This window comes from Dendrobium catenatum, unplaced genomic scaffold (genome assembly GCF_001605985.2).
Source record: "Dendrobium catenatum unplaced genomic scaffold, ASM160598v2 fragScaff_scaffold_1378, whole genome shotgun sequence".
NCBI classification, from domain to species: Eukaryota; Viridiplantae; Streptophyta; class Magnoliopsida; order Asparagales; family Orchidaceae; genus Dendrobium; species Dendrobium catenatum.
The window spans coordinates 353,454-376,875 of NW_021319840.1; the positions used below are offsets into that span (position 1 = coordinate 353,454).

General features: G+C 35.2%; 3 protein-coding genes across 4 annotated transcripts; all 3 read left to right on the plus strand.

Annotated features, from left to right (window-relative positions):
* The first annotated feature begins 2,974 nt into the window (after nt 1-2,974).
* LOC110116622 lies at nt 2,975-4,226 on the plus strand. Its single transcript, XM_020850282.2, has one exon. The coding sequence runs from the start codon at nt 3,363-3,365 to the stop codon at nt 3,852-3,854; it is 492 nt and encodes a 163-aa protein (XP_020705941.1). The 5' UTR covers nt 2,975-3,362; the 3' UTR covers nt 3,855-4,226.
* A 6,770-nt stretch (nt 4,227-10,996) lies between these two features.
* LOC110116630 (cation/calcium exchanger 4) lies at nt 10,997-16,613 on the plus strand. Of its 2 annotated transcripts, XM_028699737.1 has the most exons (3): nt 10,998-11,292; nt 11,372-13,228; nt 16,424-16,613. In XM_028699737.1, exon 2 carries the CDS (start codon nt 11,505-11,507, stop codon nt 13,197-13,199), a length of 1,695 nt encoding a protein of 564 aa, XP_028555570.1. In that variant the 5' UTR covers nt 10,998-11,292; nt 11,372-11,504; the 3' UTR covers nt 13,200-13,228; nt 16,424-16,613. The 2 variants fall into 2 exon arrangements, with proteins under 2 accessions (XP_020705950.1, XP_028555570.1); XM_020850291.2 differs by having other exon boundaries at nt 10,997-13,228.
* Nucleotides 16,614-20,787: 4,174 nt separating this feature from the next.
* LOC110116623 lies at nt 20,788-23,143 on the plus strand. The gene is made up of 2 exons (XM_020850283.1): nt 20,788-21,868; nt 21,996-23,143. The coding sequence occupies exons 1-2, from the start codon at nt 20,788-20,790 to the stop codon at nt 23,141-23,143; spliced, it is 2,229 nt and encodes a 742-aa protein (XP_020705942.1).
* Nucleotides 23,144-23,422: the final 279 nt, after the last annotated feature.

A 23,422-nucleotide genomic window follows, 5' to 3' on the forward strand; every position in this document is an offset into this window, starting at 1 on the left:
CAGATTATCGGTCTACTCTAAAGAAAAATCTTTAAATTCTATTGCTGACCTTCAAAATTCATGTTTTTTATCAACTCCATACATAGCCTTATGACGGGAAGAATATCAGCAATAAAAAGCATCCTCTAAGGTTTAACACGATCCGAAAATCTGACTTGAACCCGATCCAAAAAATTCGGGTTAAGGTCAACATGTTTGTGAAACGGGTCAGATTTGAGTTCGACAAATCAACCCGTTTCAGAAATAGGGTCTGGTTCAGGTTGACCCGGAAACCCGGGAATGACCCGGCTCAAAACCTGACTGCGTCATATGCGTTCGCTGTCAAGTATGCCAGTGCAATTAAGTCGCGTTGTCGCGTTGACTATGCCTGCATCGTTTGCCCGTGTCGAGTCTTCGGTAGCGTGTCGCATCGAGTCCAGTTGACGACAATACCGAATGCCGCAACCATGCCACTGTCGCGCCTGAATTAGAATGCAAAACGGGTTTGATCGGGTCAACATGGTAACACACACGAATAGAGTCTGGTTGAAATATCTTACCCGTTTGCAAAATCTGATCGGATTCAGGTTGTGTCAACTAGTTGTCAGATCAGTTCTGTATTCGACCCAAATCAGACACGTCAACCGATTTTGACAGCCCTAGCTATATTGAATGGAACATAATTAAGTTAATATCGGTTGTGTGAATGTGGCTCGGTGACGGTAGTGCTGTGGGCCAGGCTTTATTAATATTCCTACGACTAGCAACAACGGTACCAATATGCGAACGCCCGCACCAAACACTAACCTGCAGCAAATCATACATCTACATAGACCGAAACGCTACCATGCGGAGCGCCCGCACGGATTTAGGCATCAAACACGGAATTAAACGTTCCCAATACAGCAGAAGGTGGCAACGGCGAAAACTGGCGACGGCGAAAACTGGCGGCCAATGAAACCGATCGGCTGACGTGCCGCCAGGTAAGTTCACCGTGTGGTCCCCACAATAATTCCCTACAATCATTTGCCTTCGTTATAGAATTGGAAAAGTTTTTCGTTAGATTGCCAATTTTATTTTCCAAAAAAACAAAAACATATTTTCAATTGAGTTGGAACGTGCAGAGCTAATTATGTACATTATTTTATTAATTGGGGTTTTTTAAAAAAAAATTATATCACTTTGCATTCTTTATGCATCTATATGTCTAGCAATTAAGAGTCTCTATGGATAATTTTATTTTATTTTATTTATAAGTTAATATAAAATAAAATCATATTTGATATATTAAATAATTTTTTATATTTTTTTATTGAAATTTATATAAAACATAAATGGTGGCTCATGAAAATGATGATCAAATGTTAACAACAACAACACAAGGTTGTGATTGGGTTCGATTTTATGTTAAAAGAAGATGGAATATCTAAATAAAAGTTTTATTATTTTAAAAATAAGTTAATTTATTTTGTTAAAATAAAAATAAAAATAATAAAAATATAAACAAAATATATTTTCTAATTGAAAATAAACAAGTGAGCCCAAAAATCTTTAAGAATTTATAGTTATTAATATAATTTCATAATTTTAAATCACACCAAAAAAACTTATGAACATTATAGTATAATTTATTTTCTAATACATATAAATTAATGTAATTTAGATATTAAACTATTATAAGGCACAAGCTAAAACCAAACCCATATTTAATTGTACATGAATAATGCAATTATAGTTCAATCATAGTTTGATTTTTTTAAAAAATATTTTCAAATATGTTTCGCTTCATATTCAAACTTTGCTTGAAGAACATATAAGTTATTTATTGATGAAGTATTTTTTAACAAGCATTAACGATCTTATATTGAATAGAGAGGCAAATGAAATATATGACATATAAGTTAGTTAGATATTCATAAAAAATGAATCAAATGATTGATGGTTTAAAAAAAAAAATTTAGAACTCATTGATCTTATATACAAAGTTTGTACCATTCGGTCTTAATATAAATCTGAAGGTGAAAAGAGATTAAGGCTTTGTAGTGTCATGAGCAAGCTATCGCCTCTATGAGAGGGGTCCCCCGAAATATCTTTTTAAAAATTATCTTCTTATTTATTTATGTTACACAGGAAAAAAATCAAGGAATAATTATTGATTTTCAGCAAGATGGTGATGGACCTTTCAAATATGTACATTTTATTTGGGTATTTGTATTCAATGATTCAAAAATATATGACACATATTGTTAAGTGTTGATGAAATAATCTTGAATATACACGGTCGATGTACTTTGATAATCGCAATAACATGAGATGCTATAAGTCAGATTTATCATATACCATTGATAGTTGTTGACTTTGAAAGTAATAAGTTGCGACTCGACTCTATTTCATAACCATATTGAAGGAGTCAGAAGTCAACAATATTGATGATGCTTTATTAGCCTTCCTTTCAGATGCATAACGTCGAGCTTTCACTTATCTTGTATTGATGAATATCATGATAAAGTTCAAAATTGATAATTGTACTGAGAAGCATCACTTAGCTTCCAAGATTATAGAAGAGTTGAGTTCTTATATTGAGATTGATGGGATCATGCTTTTTTTCTTAGAAATAGATATAACTTGATAAAAATCGATATTTCAGATAACTTCAATAATTTTTATTTCACAAAAAATCTATGATAGGTATGTAAATCCCTTTTATTATTTTATTATATATTTTACAATAATTATTTAATCATTTTTAAAATTTTAGATAAATCAAAATAAAATAATTTCATGCTATTCGGACAAATATTTTTTTTTTGAACATTTAGGTCATTTAAGAAAAACTCATACACATAACGCATACACAGAAACTCGAACCTTAAAGAGTTGGAAGCCTTAGCTCTCAACTAATAACTAATAGGCCAAGGAGAGAATTCGGACAAATATAAATGTATATTTTTTTTTCAACAGAAAGGCCCTATAAAACTAACCCTCATCCCCATTCCCATTCCAGAATCGCGCGAGAGAGGTTTCCGGCGACGTCGCCGGCGATAGGGAGCTTGGGTGGAAGGAAGGAGGGATTTGAAGTAATCAGCGTTCTGGATTGGCGAGAGGCTAGTCGAACGGCTGAGTAGAACCCTGGGACCCTGAGATGTCCTTGATGGGAAACCCTCCTCTCGGTTCCGAGAGGAGGAAAAAATTTCCATCGGCGAGAGCAGCGGCATCGATCGCTGGAGAAGAGATCCGCGCTTCATCCGCCTGGAGAAACGAGATATAGCAAAATCCCATCCATTGGTAAAAATCATTGAAGATTTTGTTCGAGCAGAATAGTTACAGCTTGAAGATTCCGCCCTATCTTCTGCTTGTTCCGCTAGGATTTCAATTCTGCTGCGATGTCGGCGTCTGCGATGAGTGGTGAGGCGGTGGGAGAAGAGGAGTTCGGATTCGCGGAGTGCGAGTGTTGCGGGCTGACGGAGGAGTGCACGGCGGCCTACGTGGCGGCGGTGAGCGCGAGGTACGGCGGGAGGTGGATCTGCGGGCTCTGCGCCGAGGCGGTGGGCGAGGAGATCTGCCGGTCTGCAAAGCTGATCTCGACGGAGGAGGCGTTGCAGCGACAAATGAGTTTCTGCTTGAGTTTCCGATCGGCGACTTCTCCGCCGACGGCGGAGACCGGCGATCACCTAATTGCCGTTGTTAGGCGGCTCATCCGCCGTAGTCTCGACTCGCCACCCCGCCTTCTACTGTCTACCTCTCGCAGCACTTCCCGGAAGGTTCCCGCCGTATCCGGCCAGACGGAAAACTGCTTGGCGACTATTGGGGGTAATTACCTCAGCGATGTCGGAGATGTCGATCATCTCGAGGTAAAGAGGTTGAACTTCAATTAATCTGTTGGCGGAATCAAAATTTGAATGAAAAAACTCATCAGAGATTTTGAACAACCGGCTTATATCTACAACTACAAGATAATTTATCAGTAGCTTTTCTCTAATCAATAATTACTAAAAAAACAAAAAGATGAAGCATGAGGACAACCCAGATCTTCCCACCGCTTCGGTTCATGAAGAAATTTGTCAAAAATCTCAGAGGTAGGCTTTAATCTTCATTTTGTATGGAATCAGCAACTGTAAAATATCAAAATTCCCTCACTGTTTTCAGATTGTTGTTGGTAGTTGTTCATCTGTCATATAAATCTCTGTTCTATTTTGTTCATCGTTTTCCACAAATGAATTGCTACCCTGCTATTGTTCTGCTTTGAATGTATCTGAAATCAATATTACAAAAAATTATTATAATTTTTTTTTTTAATAAAAATCATATCAAAATATTCTGATCTGTAAATCATTGCCAACGCGTTAGCATAGCGTGCACAATTCCATACCATCAGTAGCGTGTGCATCTAATATCTTAGGAGAATTTTTTTTTTATTTAAAAAATATTTTTTAAAGTTATATAAAAAATGTTTAATTATAAAAGTAAAATACACCTGTTTCATGCGCGCGGTTTAATATTCTTTTTATTTTGTGAAATTAAATATTTTCATTAACAAACAAATATGACTTTAAGATTAATTATTGATGATAATTACATCTGTTTGTGGGGCTGCCACTACTGTATAATAATGACTAAGACAACATTAGAAGACAAATTTTATTGCTGATGTGAGAAATTTCATTATTTTGTAATTTGTGAAATGTCAGAGGCAATTCATAAGAGGGGAATACTTTAGTCTTATCTTTGAATGTGATCATTTGCATGTCATAATAAAATATGATGTTGTTATGAAACTGCAATTTAATTAAAATTTAGGCATTTTTAATTCTCTTATTTATATTTATATATTTTATGGTTTCAATCACAGTCTTAAAAATAAAAAAAAAAATCTTTTAAATACAAATTAATTTTTTATTAGCTATTTTTCTTATGAAGAAAACAATTGAAAAGCTATTTCAAATAAAGCCTTTTGGAATATGGCTAATGTTTCGTTTGGGACACTTTTTTAAGTGCTTTTTAAAATAGTTTCTTAGGCTTCGTTTCGGATGACTTTCTTATTGCTTCTTAAAACAGCTTTCTAGTATAAAAATTAAAATTTTTATATTAAAAAGCTATTTTAAAAAACAACAAGAAAGCCGCCCCAAATAAAGCCTTAGTATTAAAAAAATTTTAACTTGAAGTTTTCCTACTAAAAAATTGTTTTTAAAATAAGATATTAAAATTTAGGCATTTCTTATTGAGAAGTTTTCTTAGTAAAATGGTCAATCTTAGGCCTCATTTTAAAATATTTTTTCTTAAGTGTAATGGTTATTATTATGGAAAAGTAAATGAAGTCTATTTTCATGTTTCATAATTTTGCTAAAAATGGTTTTAAGTTATTTTGGATAAAAATTTTGCTGAGTAATTTTAAAAATGTCCAAAAATATTCTTTTTTTTTAATCTTAAAACTATAATCCATAGAGATTTTATGAGATGTTGTCCTCTTTTAATGGAAGGACTTCATAAAGCTTATTTTCTCATTAAAAAGCATGCTCCTTTAATAGAAGGATTTATAAATTATTTTTTTTAAAAATGTCTATGATTACTGTATAAATTATCCTACAATTATTAAATGCTTCTATAATTTCTATTCTTAATTATTAATATTAATTCTTAATCTTAAATTAATTATCTAACTGATAAATATGCTGTTACAATAAATAAATATGGTTAATTAATAATCACATTTATTTTTTATTTACTCAACCTATATCATAATCACTATACTTTTTATCAAATAAATTCATCTATTATAACATTTGAAAATTCAATCATTACTTTATTTGATGGTATGTCTCAACACCACATAAAAACTACACAAAATCACCAAAAAAAAAAAAAAAAAAAATCAAAATAAAATTACAACATGCATCCTTAATAATAGGGGTGTCAAAACTTGACCCAAAAAATTTCGTGTTTGGGTCAACCCATTTGCAATACGCGTTGGATTCAAGTTCGAGATTCTAACTCGTTTGTAAAATCAGATATGGTTCGGGTTGACTCATAAACCCGAAATTGACCCGAAATGACATGCACGGAGGCACTCAAATATACCCTCTACAGCGCGATCCCTCCCTCCGTAACGCACTAACAGCGCTCGACTCGAACTTGCGTCCGAACTCTGGATCCCAAACCCGTGATCACGCCCTCTGCACTACTGCATATGTTGGCGTCTTTGTTATTATGGTATCCCTAAGAGTCAGTCCATCACCCGTCGTTGAGAGTCTACCTCGCAACTGCTTCTGATGTTTGTGAGATGAACTTTGACGATGGACACCATGCTGATCACGGATTAGATGCAGCGTGCCTGTGCTCAATCCCGGACAAGCGATCCTGCCCTTCGCAGCATGTCAACGCTCGATCCTAGAGCACGCAACGCCAGCTACTCAACGAGCCCTCTGGAGTTCGGACATGCGCCACTCTCCGCACACAAAATTGGGTTCGCGGGTCGGGTCATGTCAACCCGATAACCCGTGCAGATTATGTCCAGGTTGGACTTCATAATTAGTTTGCAAAACCGGGTCAGATTAGTGGTCAAACGTTTAGACTCTGGTCAATTTAGGTTGGACTCATATCCAACTCGTTAATCCGTTTTGACACCCCTGTTAGTAATATATTACACAAAACTATGATAAATTAACAAAGCTAATAACTTTGTCAAATGGACCTTTGATAATTAAATTATAATATAGATAAATTAATATATTGACTAATACATATTTTGAAGGGCCATTCCTTGTAAATTTGCCCAATATTTTTGAATATAAAAATGGCCTATAACCCTTCTAAGTAAAATATAAGAAAGTCTAGAAGCTAAAGCAAGAAGACTTATATATGTAAGTTATATTAGATTGGAAATTCAACGTAGCCGCTCAAATGCAGCTTTCAAAGGCATTATTTTCTTCCATTGTGTTGCTTAGTCCAATAAGAGAACAAATAGATTGTATCAGCTCAAGCTAGCATTGATTTTAGGGCTACATTAGTTGTCTAAAGATATGAAATATATTTTAAAATTATGAATTTTAAGTATTCACATAAAATCATAATATTTAAATATTTTTTTTATTATTTTATTAGTTTATGTGATTAATGTGACCTAATAAATAAAATTATTATTTTAAATGAGTAGTTTCAAGGAATCAGATCGAGTACAGATGAAGATTTGGTGTGATATTTTGAATAAAATATATTTAAAAATATCTTGATTCATTATTAAATTCTATAACTATTGAGGTTATAGTATTTTGGTATTGGATGCCCTAGCATTTATGATAGAGGGATCATATGAATTAGTTTAGCTATCAAATTAGAATGGCCCACTCCAATTTAGTCCTACTTCTCTAGTTTCTATGGGGTAGTGCTTTGATTTGACTTATTTACCCTTACGTTAATGGATGGAGAAATTATTCTGTGCGAAGTTCGAACATAGTTCTGTGTCCGTACTTCAATAAAATCTCGACATCGGGATTGTATATATACGTGGATATTCATTTCTAATTTGCATTCAAATTTTTTTCTTGCAAGCCCGATTGACCCAGCCCAGAAATTGCTTGTTCAAATATTAGGGTTTAGGATTAAGCTCTTTTTTAAGTGAAATACCACGAAAATTCTATATTTTTTAGGATTTTGACTTAATAAACTTTTCATAACAATTAAGAAAAAAGAATCGAGGAGAAGCCAATGAAGATAAAGACTGGTTTGAAGGAGAAAAAGCTGACAAAGATGAAGACTGGTTTGAAGGAGGAAAAATCAATGAAGATGAAGACTGATTTGGAGAAGGAAAAGCCACAAACGCGGTATTTCATTGAACTAGTTGTTAATTACATAACATATTGAGACCCAGAAGCAACAAAGTGCCCGCTCTTTATTGTAATTATTTATTATTGATTAGACGAGTTAAGCCTATATTGTATTTAAGAAAAATACAATAAAACACTTGCATTTTTTTTTTAATTTTTATTACTTGTGTTGTATTATTTATCTTCAATATTTATAATAACAAATTCTATCATTAAATCATTGATATCATCATCAACCTTCCTTTGTTAAATATTTAAAATATAAATAATATGACTATATGAGATATCTATATATCAGAATTTACACAGTATTTTCTTTAGAATAATCACAACATTCATAATTTCTCCCAATATCTCTCTCTCTGTGTGAATATCCCACGACCAATATCTTATAAATGCCCCCTCCCTCATATTAATAAGTCTGCTGGTCTTATTTAATAGAGTTGGTAGCCATCAAACATATTTATAAAGCTCACTACCGTCAGCTTAATAAGGCTGACCAAAATGTGCCATCGAATTAATTTAGTTTGACTGGAAGAAAATTTCTTTGGGGGCATTTAGGTCAATAAAGACAGACTCACTGACGCAACATCTATATAAGACTTGAATTCAAAATCTATTAGTTGATAGTCAAAGCTTTCAATCAACAGATCAAGATAAGCTGTGAAAGAAATTTTTATGATCAAACATTATGAAAAATTTTCTTCGTTGAGTTGCTTTCTAGTCCAAGATAAGACCCAGACAGGGCAAAAAATGTACATATTTATAAGTCATGTGCCATGCCTTTATTTCATATGGACACATTTGGATCTGCCACTCTTATCATTCATTTATAGGGACCATATGATATCATGATAGGGTTGACCAAAAATTTAGATAAATAATTAATTTGTGTATGATTATTTTTTTAAAAGTTTATTTATTTAATGAGTTAAATGTGAATAAAGTCTTATTTTGTTATTGTTGAATTTAAAGTTATGGATAAATTAAACTAAATTTTACTAAAAATATTGAGGAAGAAGAGTGAGTGAAAATAATTTTAAGGTAAATTGGAAATGCAGTGTATTGGAAATATTTGGATGAATGTAAAATAAATGCAGACGATACATATTTTTTTATATGATTTGAAATAAAATGAAACTGTAAAGTTCAATATGGTGGTGATTAGTGGTGGCGTGCGGCGACAGACAACAACAAAATGTGACAGTGGTCTAGTAGTGGCGGCTAGTGGGGATTGTCATCCAGCAATGACAACAACATCCAATGGCGAGGGTGCTTGCCAGCTGTCGGCTGTTGACAGCTTGAGCGGAGTTAGCTTGTTATGTATTTATATACTAAGCAAAAAAATCAGCATATATATATATATATATATAAGCTAATTTTTTTGCTTAGTATTAAAATTTTATATTTTATTTATAGAAATAAATTAAATCTTCAATTCCTAAAATGTTACTTCATATTAACTTATTTAAGATGATATCCTTTTGATGGCATCTTTAATTTGATATAATTTAAATAGAAGGGTGTTATACGAAGCAAATATAAGAATATATAAATTATAATAATTGTGTGGATGTTATTGTAAAGTTTTTTGGTTTTCTCTTCTGCTTTTTAATGTTATGCAATCAATAATATTAATAGCAATTTGCTCAAATAATAAAGTAATTGTATTTAGTCAAAAACACATGATAATATATAATTTATTAGAAAATAATAAGATTGTTCAATCATAAATTCTTTGTTTGACAAGTTTTCACTTGATCAAGTAATATTCCACTTAAAGAATAATTAATTTAAACTTAATTGGCTAATGTTCAACTCTGTCAATTAAGGTCATCACATCAAATTTACTAAAAATTATGGAAAATATTCCTGATATAAATTATAAATAATGAATTTAAAATAATTAAATTTCTTAAAAAGAAGCCGTAGTTTAAGGGCATGTTTGAGAACAGCCGGTGCCGACGAACGGGCAACATATGGAGATTGTTGAGAAGCAGATTCGGTGGCGGTTGCAACGGTCGGAAGTCCACAACCGATCAGTGTTGGGAAAAAATCCGGTTTGTTGTGCTAGAGAGCTCTCACAACTTTCATCCTTTTAGCTCTTCCTATTTTTGACCCCCTCCCTCATGTGAAGAGATGAGCTGAATTTATATTTTTTTGTTGTTGTGAATGATGGGGCTTGACATAAGATCAATGCATGTTTTAGATGTTCCATCGGACGGCTTATAATGATCCCCTTGAACATGAATTGTTTATTAAGCATTTAGATGTCCTAGAGATGTTAGAATTGAGTGATTTTAGGCTCGTTGAATTCGCCTCGTCAAGCTGCTCGATTCGACTATAAGCATGCCATATTTGGATGTCATTCAGTTATCCAATTAATGCTCTAAAGCTTCCAAAGATGTTTTGATCCTTTTATTAGAATCCATTTGGGCTCGATTGGACAATTTTTGGTGTTGTTGGCTCGTCTTCTTGAGATGTTCAATTTGACTATAAGCTTGCTAAAATTGTAGACTAGAGCTCTAGATTTAATTTTTGAAGCTTCAATCTCATATATTGCATCGAGATTTGTGTCTGATCAAAATAAACCTAATCCCATCTTCGCATCTAGATTTTGCTGGGTCATAATGAATTTTGATGGCGTATCAAGTTAAATAAATTTTTTTTTACTATAAGCATTAAATGTGTTACTAAACAGTTAAATAAATGTTTAAGAAGTTAGGTTGAAATAAATTGTATAATTAGTGAGAGAGAATGTCTCATCTGGTTGAATATAGATAAAAGTTATATTTTTATAAAAAAATTTTGAAAAACTTTTAATGAAGTTTATGAAATTTATAGTTCATATTAGTTATAATTACCTCAAATAAAATGATAAATTTAATAATTCTAATTTTTTTTAATTTAAAGCCAATCTACAAATCCAATGTGGACCACTTAGACTTTATTTGAGACAACTTTTTTACTGTTTTTTTAAATATTATTTAGCATAAAAATTTTTTATTCATTTTTATACTTAAAAGTTGATTTAAAAAAAAAATTCCAAAAAAGTCTGTGAGAATAAATAACAACTAGAATTATTAAATTTTATATTTAAGAAGAAATTTATTTATAAAAAATAATTTATTTTAACTTATTAATTCTGATTAAAATTAAAGAAATAAATAAGAATGTTGCGACCCGACCCGACAACCCACTCCAGGTCCCCAACCCACCCTCACGTACCTGCCCACAAAAGAGTTTCGAAGCTTCGCGGCTGGCCATCGTTCTCGTCGTGGCGCGTACCCGTGGACGAAACCCTAAGCTGAAGTTACATGACCTAATTCTCTAAACTCCATTGCTTCGTCCTCGTCTCTTCTCAACTCGATTAACAGGAGTCTCGATTACATTTTTTATGATCGGATGCCGAAACCCTAAAGCCGATCCCCACCAATCGAAATAGCGGAGTTAGCGTAATTCACGGTCATGGAGGAGAGGGCGAGACTCTCCCGTAAGTTTTCTATAGTATTTATTAGTTTCTGTTCTTTGATTCCCCTTTTGCTCTTTTACAACAAAGAAGACGTGATCAGGAGCCCTCTCCTCCGCCAAAATTCTAACTTTCATTTGCCCTGGCGGTTGCCCCAACTCACCCCTAGTAGTCATCGGAGGCTTGCGGAGCTTTCTTCGATCAATTCTTCGCATGCTGCCTTAGATAATGAACGGATGCCTGGGAATCCGACTGAGGTTTGCTTCGGAATAAAGCAGCACGAGGGCTTCGCCTCGAGTTGCGAATTTCTAAAGTCCCATCCAGATTGCAGTTCTGGTGGATTTGTCAATTATATATCTTTATTCTATTGTGGTTGTGAGAAAGTTCAAGTCTTGGGGTATGCTATTCTTGGTTTGTGGCTGCTGGCTCTATTCTATCTATTGGGCAACACGGCTGCAGATTACTTCTGCTGCAGTCTTTCTAAGCTCTCTAGTTTATTGAAGCTACCGCCTACTGTTGCCGGGGTAACATTGCTTCCGCTTGGTAATGGCGCTCCTGATGTTTTTGCCAGCATCGCTGCTTTTGTGGGTTCTGAAGCTGGAGAGGTTGGTTTGAATAGCGTGCTTGGCGGTGCAGTCTTTGTTACTTGTATGGTGGCCGGGATCATCTGTTTATGTGTTGCTGGGAAGAATGTAGAAATTGATCGGAGATGCTTCATCAGGGATATTGGATTCTTCTTATTGGCGTTGGTGGCGTTGTCATGGATCTTAATAGTTGGGAAGGTGAGTGTTTGGGGTGCTGTCATGTTCGTTTTTATCTATGCGGTGTATGCCTTTATAGTCGCTGCAAATGAGATACTGAGGAAACATGCCAGGATTTTTAAGTTGAATGCTGTGACGCCATTATTACCAGTTAGAGGGAGCATATTTTCTCAGGGAGATGAAGAAGATGAATCCGTGTATGGCTCTCTCCTGGAATACGACTCAAGTGATGATGTGCCGCAGTTGCATAGTAGCTTGCCTCAGTGGATGTGGGCGTCAAATGTGGCAATCTACTCAAATCGTGGGCACAAGGGTGGGATGGGTGACAATTCAAGGCCTTTATGGGGATGGAGTGAAGATGGAGAGGAAGATCTTCCATTATTTTCTTGTAGAAAACTCTTTATGGTTATTCAAATGCCACTTTCACTCCCAAGAAAGCTGACAATTCCAGTTGTTGAGGAAGAAAGATGGTCTAAACATTTTGCAGTAGCAAGTGCAGCATTGGCACCTTTGCTCTTGGCATTTTTGTGGAATTCTAGAGGAAGTGAGAGTCTCATGGCAAACTTAGCTGTTTATGTATTTGGTAGTCTTGTAGGCATCACTCTAGGCGTTCTTGCATTCTTTTTTACCGGGCACGATCGCCCGCCTCAAAGGTTTTTGCTTCCATGGGTTTTAGGAGGATTTTTTATGAGCATTGTTTGGTTTTATATTGTCGCGAATGAGTTGGTTGCCCTTTTCCTTGCTTTGGGTGTGATATTGGGAATCAACCCGTCCATTCTCGGACTTACAGTGATGGCATGGGGGAATTCCATGGGTGATTTGATGTCAAATACTGCTCTAGCTTTGAATGGTGGGGAAGGAGTTCAGATTGCCATGTCAGGTTGCTATGCAGGACCTATGTTCAATACCCTTGCTGGGCTAGGGATATCAATGTTGCTTGGGGCATTTTCAACTGCACCATCTTCATACTTCCTTCCCAATGATAGTTCCTTGATTTATACAATGGGGTTTCTTATGACCGGACTCGTCTGGTCTCTGCTAATCTTACCAAGAAGCAATATGCAACCCAGCAAGCTATTAGGCTTTGGCCTTATAGCAATATATGTTATATTTCTCTCTTTACAAGTGAGTAGTGCTGTGGGTATGGTTTCAATTGGAGGTTTGCATTGAAGATATTCAAAAAAGTGATCTCTCTGTGGGTGAGTAAAAATTATGTGCCATTTTTTTTCACTTTTATTGCAACTCACCTTGCAGTTGGTGTAACATGTGAGTGGAATTGTGCATGTAATACATCTTTTCTAATATGATGATACTTTTGGAGTTTTGTTTATGTGTCATTATCAGTTTTATTGAAGTTGCTTAGGCAACCACATTCAAAAACTGCTTACAACTCAAACTTTCCTCTTCATGCGATCTTATGTTTGTTGTAGTGGGCCTAGTGGCTAGTATTGTGTATTTGTGTGCCACCTGAACTTTCATGACCACCATAGATCGCAAAAGATTGCTGGTATGTTTCTTTGTCCTTGATTTGTTATCAATGCAGCTGGCTTAAAATTTAATACCTTTTTAACTTTTTTGGTTGCTTGCTCCACTTGTTAGGTTTTGCAGTAACTATTCCATGCTATGTGTCTATTGGAATTTATATATATATATTTTGTTTATAATCTCGGATAAACGAAGGACACTGACAAATTTTTGTATAGGGTTGCTATTGAGTCTCTTTACATTTTTCAATGTTTATTAACTAATTGAGCTAAAAACATATCTTTTTCCTCCAAAAATGCTGCTTTTTTTCAAGTTTGAGAAAATTACACATTCTTTTGAAGTTCCCAAAATTTTGATGCGGCTGGCAGCAGCCTAGCTGCCCAGGTAGGCAGCAATCAAGGCCCCCCAAGTGGGGCCCAAGACCTCCTTTATCTCATATAGGAGAAGTGGCTTTGGGGGAGAACTCTTTGGGAAATGGAGGAACTCTTTGGGAAAGATGTAAGGGACATTTAATAGGGGATTTAGGCTGTTAAAGGGGAGAGATTATGGAGTAGCTACTAAGAATTGTGGGAAGGATGATTAACCTCTTGAGCAGTGAATCAAGTTGTATGTTGTGTTACTTTGCTTGAAAATTAGTAAAAACAGCTCTTTTGGTATTATTTATGAATATATTTAGAGTAAGTTGCTGTTTTTTTATATTGTTGTGTGTTGTTTTGATCATCAAATCCAAACAAGATTTGTTACCTATGGCGCCGAAGAAAGTGGATGCTTTGGAAGAGAAACTAGAAGTAGAAGCTGGTCAATTCAAATATGAAGTTGAGGAAATGATTTCATCCATGGAAGAAAGGTTTTATAACACAGAGGACATGATGAAGAAAATATTGGAGCAAAAGAAGTAGATTGGACTGGTAGCATTCTTCTATAACCTTTAGCATTACCCGAGAAGGTGTGAGAATATGTGACTATGGATTTCATTGAGGGACTAACTAGATCAGAGGAGTTCACTATAATTCTATTGGTGGTGGACATATTGAGCAAATATGCTCATTTCGTTTCCTTACGCCACCCATACACCGCGGTGTCAGTGCCAACCACATTCATTAGAGAGGTGATCCGTTTACATGGCATACTTGAGGTCATTGTGCCCAATCATGACAAGGTCTTTCTGAGCCACTTATGGAGGGAGTTATTCAAGATGCAAGGGACCATCCTGAAGTGGAGTACAGCTTACTACCCACTGACTGATGGTCAGACAGAGGTGGTGAATTGCAATGTGGAGAGTTATCTTCGTTGCTTTGTATCAAATACATCAAAAATGTTGGCCAAATGGTTAGTCTGGGTGGAATATTGCATAACACTTCATATCATACATGAGCCCATACAATGCCATTTAAAATTCTATATGGGAGGGATCCACCTCATCTGATACATTATGCGCATGACAACACACTAGTGTAATCAGCAGAGTGTACTTGGGAGAAAGAGATTGAACTTTGACAGAATTGATGGAACTTCTTCTGAGAACACATCAAATAATGAAGAAGTTGGCCGATGAACATAGGAGAGACGTGCAGTCTGAGGTCGGGGATATGATTTATCTGAAGATACTATCCTACAGACAGAGGACTTTGGCTCGACAAAGGAATGAGAAGCTCTCTCCCCATTACTTTGGACCCTATGAGGTAGTGGAGCGCATTGGCGTAGTAGCATATCGCTTAAGGTTGCCATCGACCTTAACCATCCATTATGTATTTCATGTATCACAACTGAGATGAACCATTGAAAATCATACACCTAGGTCCGCACTACTGGCCACACTGTCAGATGATATGGAGGTGATATTTGAACCACTGCAGGTGAAAGGGGTGCACCAAGGAGACAAATGGATTAAGGAGATGATGATTAAGTGGAAGAATTTACTAGAGTATGAGGCTACATGGGAGCCTTATAGTACCATCTAGAAGCAGTTTCCCTTTTTTTCACCTTAAGGAGAAAGTGACTTTTTGGGAGGAGAGTATTGATGCAGCTGGAAGCAGCCCAGCTGCCTAGGCGAGCATCAATCCAACTACCCAGGTGGGGGCCTAGGATCTTCTTTTCGCGTATAGGAGAAGAGGATTTAGGGGGGGAACTTTTTGGGTAAAGGGGGGAACTCTTTGGGAAAGATATAAGGGGCATTTGTTAGGGGATTTGGGCTGTATAAGGGGGGAGATTATGGAGGGTTAGTGTTTATGTTATGTTATGAATTTTTGTAGCAGTTTTTGTGATGTGTTTTGTTTCCTAGTGGCAAGTAAGAATTGTGGGAGAGAGGATTCACCTCTCGAACAGTGAATCAAGTTGTATCTTATCCTACTTTGCTTGAAAATTAGTAAAAACAGCTCTCTTGGTGTTATTGCTAGATCTATTTGGAGTAAGTTGTTTTTTATTTTATTATGTGTTGTTTTGATTATTAAGTCCTATCAAATTCATCCTCTGTTCCTTTAAGAAAGCCTTTGCTTGTTGATTGACGAAGTTCTTTTTTTATGTGTGCCAAAAAAATTGCTATTGTTTTATTTGTTATTTGCTACATACCATTGTCACTATACTATTTGAGGTTGCTATTTACCCCTTTTTTGTCTTAGATTAAGTTTTGTCCCACTGGTTATATTTCCCTTACATTATTTTAAATATTTTGAAATTTGGCTGATGAAACTTTGCTGGAGTACCTCGCTTTCATCATTTTAAATCATCTATATTAATTCGTTCACACATTTTACCCTATGATTTACTAATTAGTTCATATTCCTCAACTCAACGTCAATATTTACCCATTCCAGTTTATCTAATTTTCAATTTTTTTAAATAGTTGAATAGTAGTGTTTTGGTCATGTTTAAGTCAAAATTGTGACCTGTTTCTATTTAATTACTTTCAGGCTTTGTGATGCAGGAGCTTGTTCCTTCATACAGCAACCTTTCCATATTCCACATGCCATGGCGACTTTTCTAACAAACTTTCTATTTTGAATATTTCAACCTTTGTACAAATGATGCTTGGCCATGACTTTAGCTAGGAATATAACATATAGTAATGAGTAGTAGATTGGACTGGTGGCATTTTTTTTTTTTTAAAAAGAACGTATGCTTGGTTATGTTGGTTCTTCTTTGTGAAGAAACTTGCAATATAGTGTTAGACCGGTCCATTGGACCGGTCTAGCCGGTCCCGTATGGACCAGATCACGCGAAACAGGCGGACATTTTCCGTCTGTCTGTGCTGCCGATCGAACCGCAAATCCCACGAAGCAATTTAGGAAGGGTTTTTGAGGGAGTTAGGAGGGAAATTTGAATGTAGGGAATGTTTAGAGATTTCTTTTTGAATTGTATGTATTAAATAGTTTGTTTTCCTAGGTTTAGGGCATATTGAATTTGACTGAAATTTGAGATCTCCTATATTTAGGTTTTCCTTTGGGTTCTGGCCAGCGTCTAGAGATTGGGAGAGATCGATCCTCCTCTCGAATAGATGATCAATTGTATCTTGCTATTTTCCGTTTCTCTTTCATCAAATAATACAAATTATCTACAGCTTCCGTCGTTTTGTGCGGATTTTTATGAAGAATTCTCGTTGTTTTCCAAAGATTGATAGGAAATACTTGAGATCTACAAGTGTTTTCTATCATATAGATTACTATTCTCTACTATTGCTTGCTTTTTTGTTTTGTTTTGAATCCTGGTAAGTTGCTTGCGACATAACTGCTATTAGAGCTCACAAGCTTTGCAAGTTATGGCCAAGAGCAGCAGACAACAAGTATCTGATGATGATCAGAACCTGGAGGCCCTATGGGCAGCTCAATTGAGTTTCAACCAGCTACTGGATGATCTCAAGACTGAGTTCTTCAGGTTTTCCGTATAGATGAGGCTTGACTTCAAATACTTCAAGACTAGAAGACTCGTGACTCTGGAACCAATTGCTTTAGTCATGGAGGAGGGAAGGCAAGGGTCCTATTTAGAGCTAGTTTCAGATAAAACAATCACTGTGAGGTCACTTCCTACCTATTTTAAACAAGTGTTGTGATAAAAAACAATTGTAGATCTCAAGTATTTTCTATCAATTTTCGGCAAACAGCTAGAATTCTCTACAAAAATTCACACAAAACCACAAAAACAGTAGATAATTTGTATTATTTGATGAAAGGGAAACGGAAAATAGCAAGATACAACTGATCCTCTATTCGTGAGGAGGATCGGTCTCTCCCAAATCTCTAGACGCCACTAGAGCCCAAAAGAAAACCTAAATCTAAGAGATCTCAAATTTCAGCCAAATTCAAGATGCCCTAACACCCTCGAAAAATTTCATCATCAGAAATTATCAAGATTGTAGAATCCATAACTTCAAAATTCCATTCATAATACGACTATTTAAAATAACTGTGGAGACTTGACGTAACTCACCTAAAAAATCTCAAATATGTTCATTCTTTGCCTAATCTGATGCAATTTTCACAGTTTTTGGTGGATTTCATGCAGTAAATGAAGGAAATTATTACCACAAATGCTAAGATCAGTCTTTACCAACAAGGTCAATGTCTATTATTATCAATATGGCTGATACATATCATGATAACCAAGATCATTACATATCGCCACCATCAAGGTTAATGTATGCCATTAAACAAGGACCAATAGAGATCGGATCTGCGGCTGAGTGATCGACGGAAGAAATTTCTAAGGCCAATATATGTAATCCCAAATAAGGCTATTGCACATAGCCACCACTATTAAATGTTCATTAGCCACCCATATTTGACATTCATTTTTATGATCATCAATCTCAATATAGCGAAGGAATAACAATTATTTTATGATAATTCTAACACATTAATGCCCTCCCTACCACCATATGAGATAACTCCAATAATTTATATATATTATTTTACTATATTTTCTAATTATAGATAAATATTTCATATATAATCAAAATAAGCTAGATTTAATAACCTAAATATCACTCAATTATGATATAATCAATGTACTAATCAAAGAATAAACACCAAATGTTTGTAGTGTCTAGTTTTCTAATTAAAATAAAGCACCCTTTGCAAGTTTCAATCCCTAATTTGATTAATAATATGTAAATCATTAGCCAAAAAGCCAATTCGGCCTTCTTTCATAGCCCAATGCTGGCACAGAAGAAATATGAAATTTTTACTGAATATGATGTAGGAAGCCATTGTATGATTGAAAGCAAATTCAAAACATACTATAGCTCTCATAAAGCCCATGGACTGGAATTTTTATTAGGTCCGGTGTCTTGACGTAGCTCTATGTTCGGACGCCAGTAAAATGGTGTCACGTGCTCTTAATCTTTATCGCACGGCCCGACGACCCGACCCAGACCGGACTCGGGATTGCTATGTATTGGCTGATTTGTGCAAACCGGGGTATTGCTAGGTATTGCTCGATATTGCTCGGCAATAATGAGAAATACCATTATATCAAGATTAACACCTAGCAATACCGAGCAATACCCCAATTTTGCTAGGTATTGGTCTTGACAGAGCGGTATTTCTCGTTATTGTCAAGCAATACTTAGTAATACCCGAACATAGCAATATTGGGTTCCGGTCCGGGTCGGGTCATCGGGCCGCGCTGTAAAGAGTAAGAGCACGTGGCGACATGTTATTGGCCTCCTGATGTAGAGCTACTTCCGACGTCCGGACCTAATAATTGTTCCATGGACTGGGGCATGATGACCCCGATGTTGTTTTAGCCTAGTGGGCTTTTCCAGTTAATGGCTTTTTGTACTGATGGGCCGTAATTTAGGTTGCTTGGAATTGATAAGTTTTTTAAGAACTCAATAAAACTCATTTAATGATTATTTAATTCTTATTTGATAACATATTAAATATTCTTACATTGTTTTTATGTTTATATACTTTAAGAACTACGCATATTATTGGAGGTATAAATTAGATTAAAATATCAAATAAATAATTAGATATATAAATTAAAATATTGTGCTAAATATGGTCCATCTGATCTCCAAATGGAGCCTATATGATATCAAAAATTACTACTTCAGCAATTGAAATGATTTATTACCAAATATTTGATCAGAATAATATTATTTTTTAAAAATAATATTTTAATAATCACCATCAATACTTCTTTATGTAAGAGATTGTCGCGTGAGAGATTAATATGGCTTATATTTTTTTTAGCTTTGACTGTCATTATTTCTAAATCTTTATTTTATAAAGAGCATGTTAATCATCATAATTAGCAAGAGGAGCATATTTATTTATGAATTTAAAAATGAGTCAATTCTTCAAAATAATTGGCTGATTCATAATCAATTAAATTTTTCTCATCCGTCTCTCTCTCCATCTAGCCTCTCTCTCACCCTCCTTATCTTTGTCTCTCTCTCTATCTCCCTCCCTACTCTCCGGTTTCTCTCTCATGGTTCTTTCCCTCTCTCTCATCCTGAGGTGAGGAGAATACTTCAAAAGTTTTGACTAATTATTTAGTTTTTTTAAAATAGCCATTTATCTCTCCCTCTAACTCTTTTCTCTCATATTTGAGTTGAATGCGACAAACAAAATAGCGCATTGAGAATGCCATATTTATTTTGGCTCATTTTGAATGCGCTATTTTATTTGGCGAATTTGCACCTTTTTAAATTTTATATTAAATATGTTCCTTTTGCTAATTTTGAGGATTAAGCGGCTGGTATATAAAATTTGCACTATTTTTTATCATAATTTTAAAATTTAAAATATTTTCACAACTCAACTTAATTTTTTGGCTACTCAGATCTTGGGTTGAGTATTGCATATCTGATATGTGTATAAATTTGTCTTAATTGACATAAGTATCTCAAAATAAAATTTAGGAAAATTTAAAATATTACTGTTATAAAATTATTATAAGTATCATACTTTTTTTTTTATATTTAAAATATCATATAATTTCACCCAAAAAAAATATCATATCAATTTTTATAATTATCTCTCGCTATTAAATTTGATTATTGAAAAATAATTATAATAAAAAAAGAAAATATCGGCAAGTCGCGAGAGCTCTGCTAGGGTTAGGGTTTTTTTGGCGACTCGTTTGGTGCTTCATCTGGTGATCGGAGGGATCCGCTCCGATGGATCCCTCCGTCTTGGAGTAAGATTTTCCTCCTCTAGCGCACCCTCTCATTCCTCGCACTGCTGCTGGAGACAAATCTACAAGATCGTGGGATCGCATCCTTTCAGGACCAACTTCTAATGCATGTGAGTTTATGATATCCCCCTTGCCAATGGAAGAAGAAATCATCAATTTTCCTTCTGAAGATATTACTGAAGCCGTAAATGAATGGGATCTGGCGCTTGTTGGCTACTCTCTCGGTAAGAGACCTTACTATGAGGCGCTCCTTAACTCTGTCAAAAAGCTCTGGAATCTCAAAGGTAGTCTGAAACTTATCTCTCTTAGCGAGGGTTTTTTTCTGTTCAAATTTTCCAATGCAGAAGATTATGATCTAGTTTGGAGTAGAGGTGCATGGTTTATTTTTGGAAAACCCTTTATTTTTCAAAAATGGAATCCACACTTTTCCCATTCCAATGCAGAAGATTGTGTTCAAGTTGATGCCAAAGCGACCTTCCCTGAAACCATTCCTATATGTGTTGAAGGCAAACTTTTTAACTTAAAAATTCAATATGAATGGCGTCCTACCTTCTGTGAATTTTGTGGTTCGCTTAATCACTCTCCTTCAAAATGTTCTGCTAATCCTAACCCTGAAATTAACAATATTCCTAATCCTCCTAGGGGGAGAAGCACTAGTCGTAGACCTAGACCCCACTCTTTAAATCCTAAAGGTCTTCTCCCTATTCCTAATTCTTCCACCAAGAATAATGTTATGGTTGATGATTCTGCCGAACACCGGGAAGCTATCCCTGTTAATACAGATCATGACTTGACTCATTTCTCGGCTTGTGCTCCTACTGAGGTTTCTAATCAAATGGATCTTCCTAGTAGCTCAGCTTTGCATTATAAGGATGTGAATATTTCTACAAAAGAAGGGGCTGATCTTAACACAGAGAAATTCAATAACAATAAGAGTATTGAGAATTGTCCTATGACTGATAATATTGTTCCTATAGCTATTTTAGCTGGGGCAAGCACTAACATCCCTAATCTCAATTCTTCTACTTCTTTGACTTCCTCTACCTCTGCTCCCAATAAGTTTAATTCTGATGGAAAGAAACAGAATAGAGTTACTTATGCTAACAAGTTTAGCGTGCTCCAAGATGATAATGAAGATGACTCCTCTTCATCCTTACACAATGAGGGAATGGAAGAAACCAAAGGGTATTCTGGCAAGAATAAGAAAGAAAATCTTGGTAATTCTAATACCAAAATGATGAATTCTATAGAAACTTCTTCGTATAGGAATACTAGGGGAAAGGGCAACCGTAAAGGCCCTAATCAAAAATCATAAGTTTCTTATGAATTGTCCAACACTGGCAGCCTGGAATATTAGGGGTTTCAATAACCCGGACAAAGTTTTTTGCTGCAGGAATTTGGTCAAAGAGCATATGCTTGACTTAATTTGTATTCTTGAAAATCGTATCCTCTCTTCTAATCTTCAAGACCCTTGGTTCTGTTCTACTCACAAAGTTTTTGAAAATGAACTCAGCTTCAATAATTTTGATCTTGCTACACCTGGCCGCATTTGGATTAAATGGAATTCTGATAATATCTCTTTTAATCCTATCTCTTCTTCTCCTCAAATGATTACTGGTAATTTAATGATGGGATCTCAAATTATCATGCTTCTCTCTGCTGTTTATGCTTCCAATTCTTTTGATGAAAGAAACAAGTTATGGGCTGAATTGGGGGAAGTTAACCCTCATGGTGCTCTGCCTTGGGCTGTAATTGGAGACTTCAATACTTGCAGATTACAATCTGAGAAAAAAGGAGGGAATCTTATCACTATGGATAGGCTATATCCTTTCAATTCTTTTATATTTGACAATAACTTGGTTGATCTTCCCTCCACTGGTTATTTCCATACATGGTTCAATCAAAGACAAGACAATCCTATTCATCTTAAGTTGGACCGGGTTTTAGTGAATGAAACTTGGATTAATCAATTCCCTAACTCTCACTATAATGTATTGAGCAGTCATGTCTCTGATCATACTCCGCTTATTCTTAGAGATGTCCCTACTATGAAGAATCCTAAGAGGTTCATGTATAAAAATTATTGGAGCCACATTCCGGATTTCTGGAGCATTCTTTTAAATATTTTTCAATTACCGGATCATGGTAATCCTATTTTAAGCCTCTATAAGAAGCTGAAACTTCTTAAAAGGGAGATTAAAACTAGAAATTGGAATTCTTCCAATCACATTGCCAACAAGTGTGCTTCCTTAGTAGCCTCTCAAGAGATGTGTCAGAAAATGATTGACAATGATCCTCTTAACAAGGAGTTGTGTGGAGATCTTAATAGAATTAATGCTAACATTAACTACTACAACTCTTTGCATGCTTCTTGGACCATACAAAGATCTAAAATTAAATGGTTAAAGCATGGAGAAGAAGATTTAAAGTTTCTTTACTCCAAGATTAGGAAGAGAAAGCTTTTAATGGGAGTTCTATCAATGCTGCTATGAATAATCATGTGGACAATGATAATAGCAATCACTCTAGCATCATTCAACACTTCAATCATCTGTATAATTCTGCCCCTCCAGAATTAAATGATACTAGGCTTATTCCTAAAGGGAAAATGCTTCCTGATATTGCCATTTCAACTTTAGTTAGGCCCGTTACCAATGAAGAAATTTACCTGGCTATTAAAGGTGGCTGCGCCAACTCGGCACCTGGCCCTGATGGTTTTAATTTTGACTTTTATAAAAAACTTGGAGTATTACGGGCCCTCTTGTTTGTAA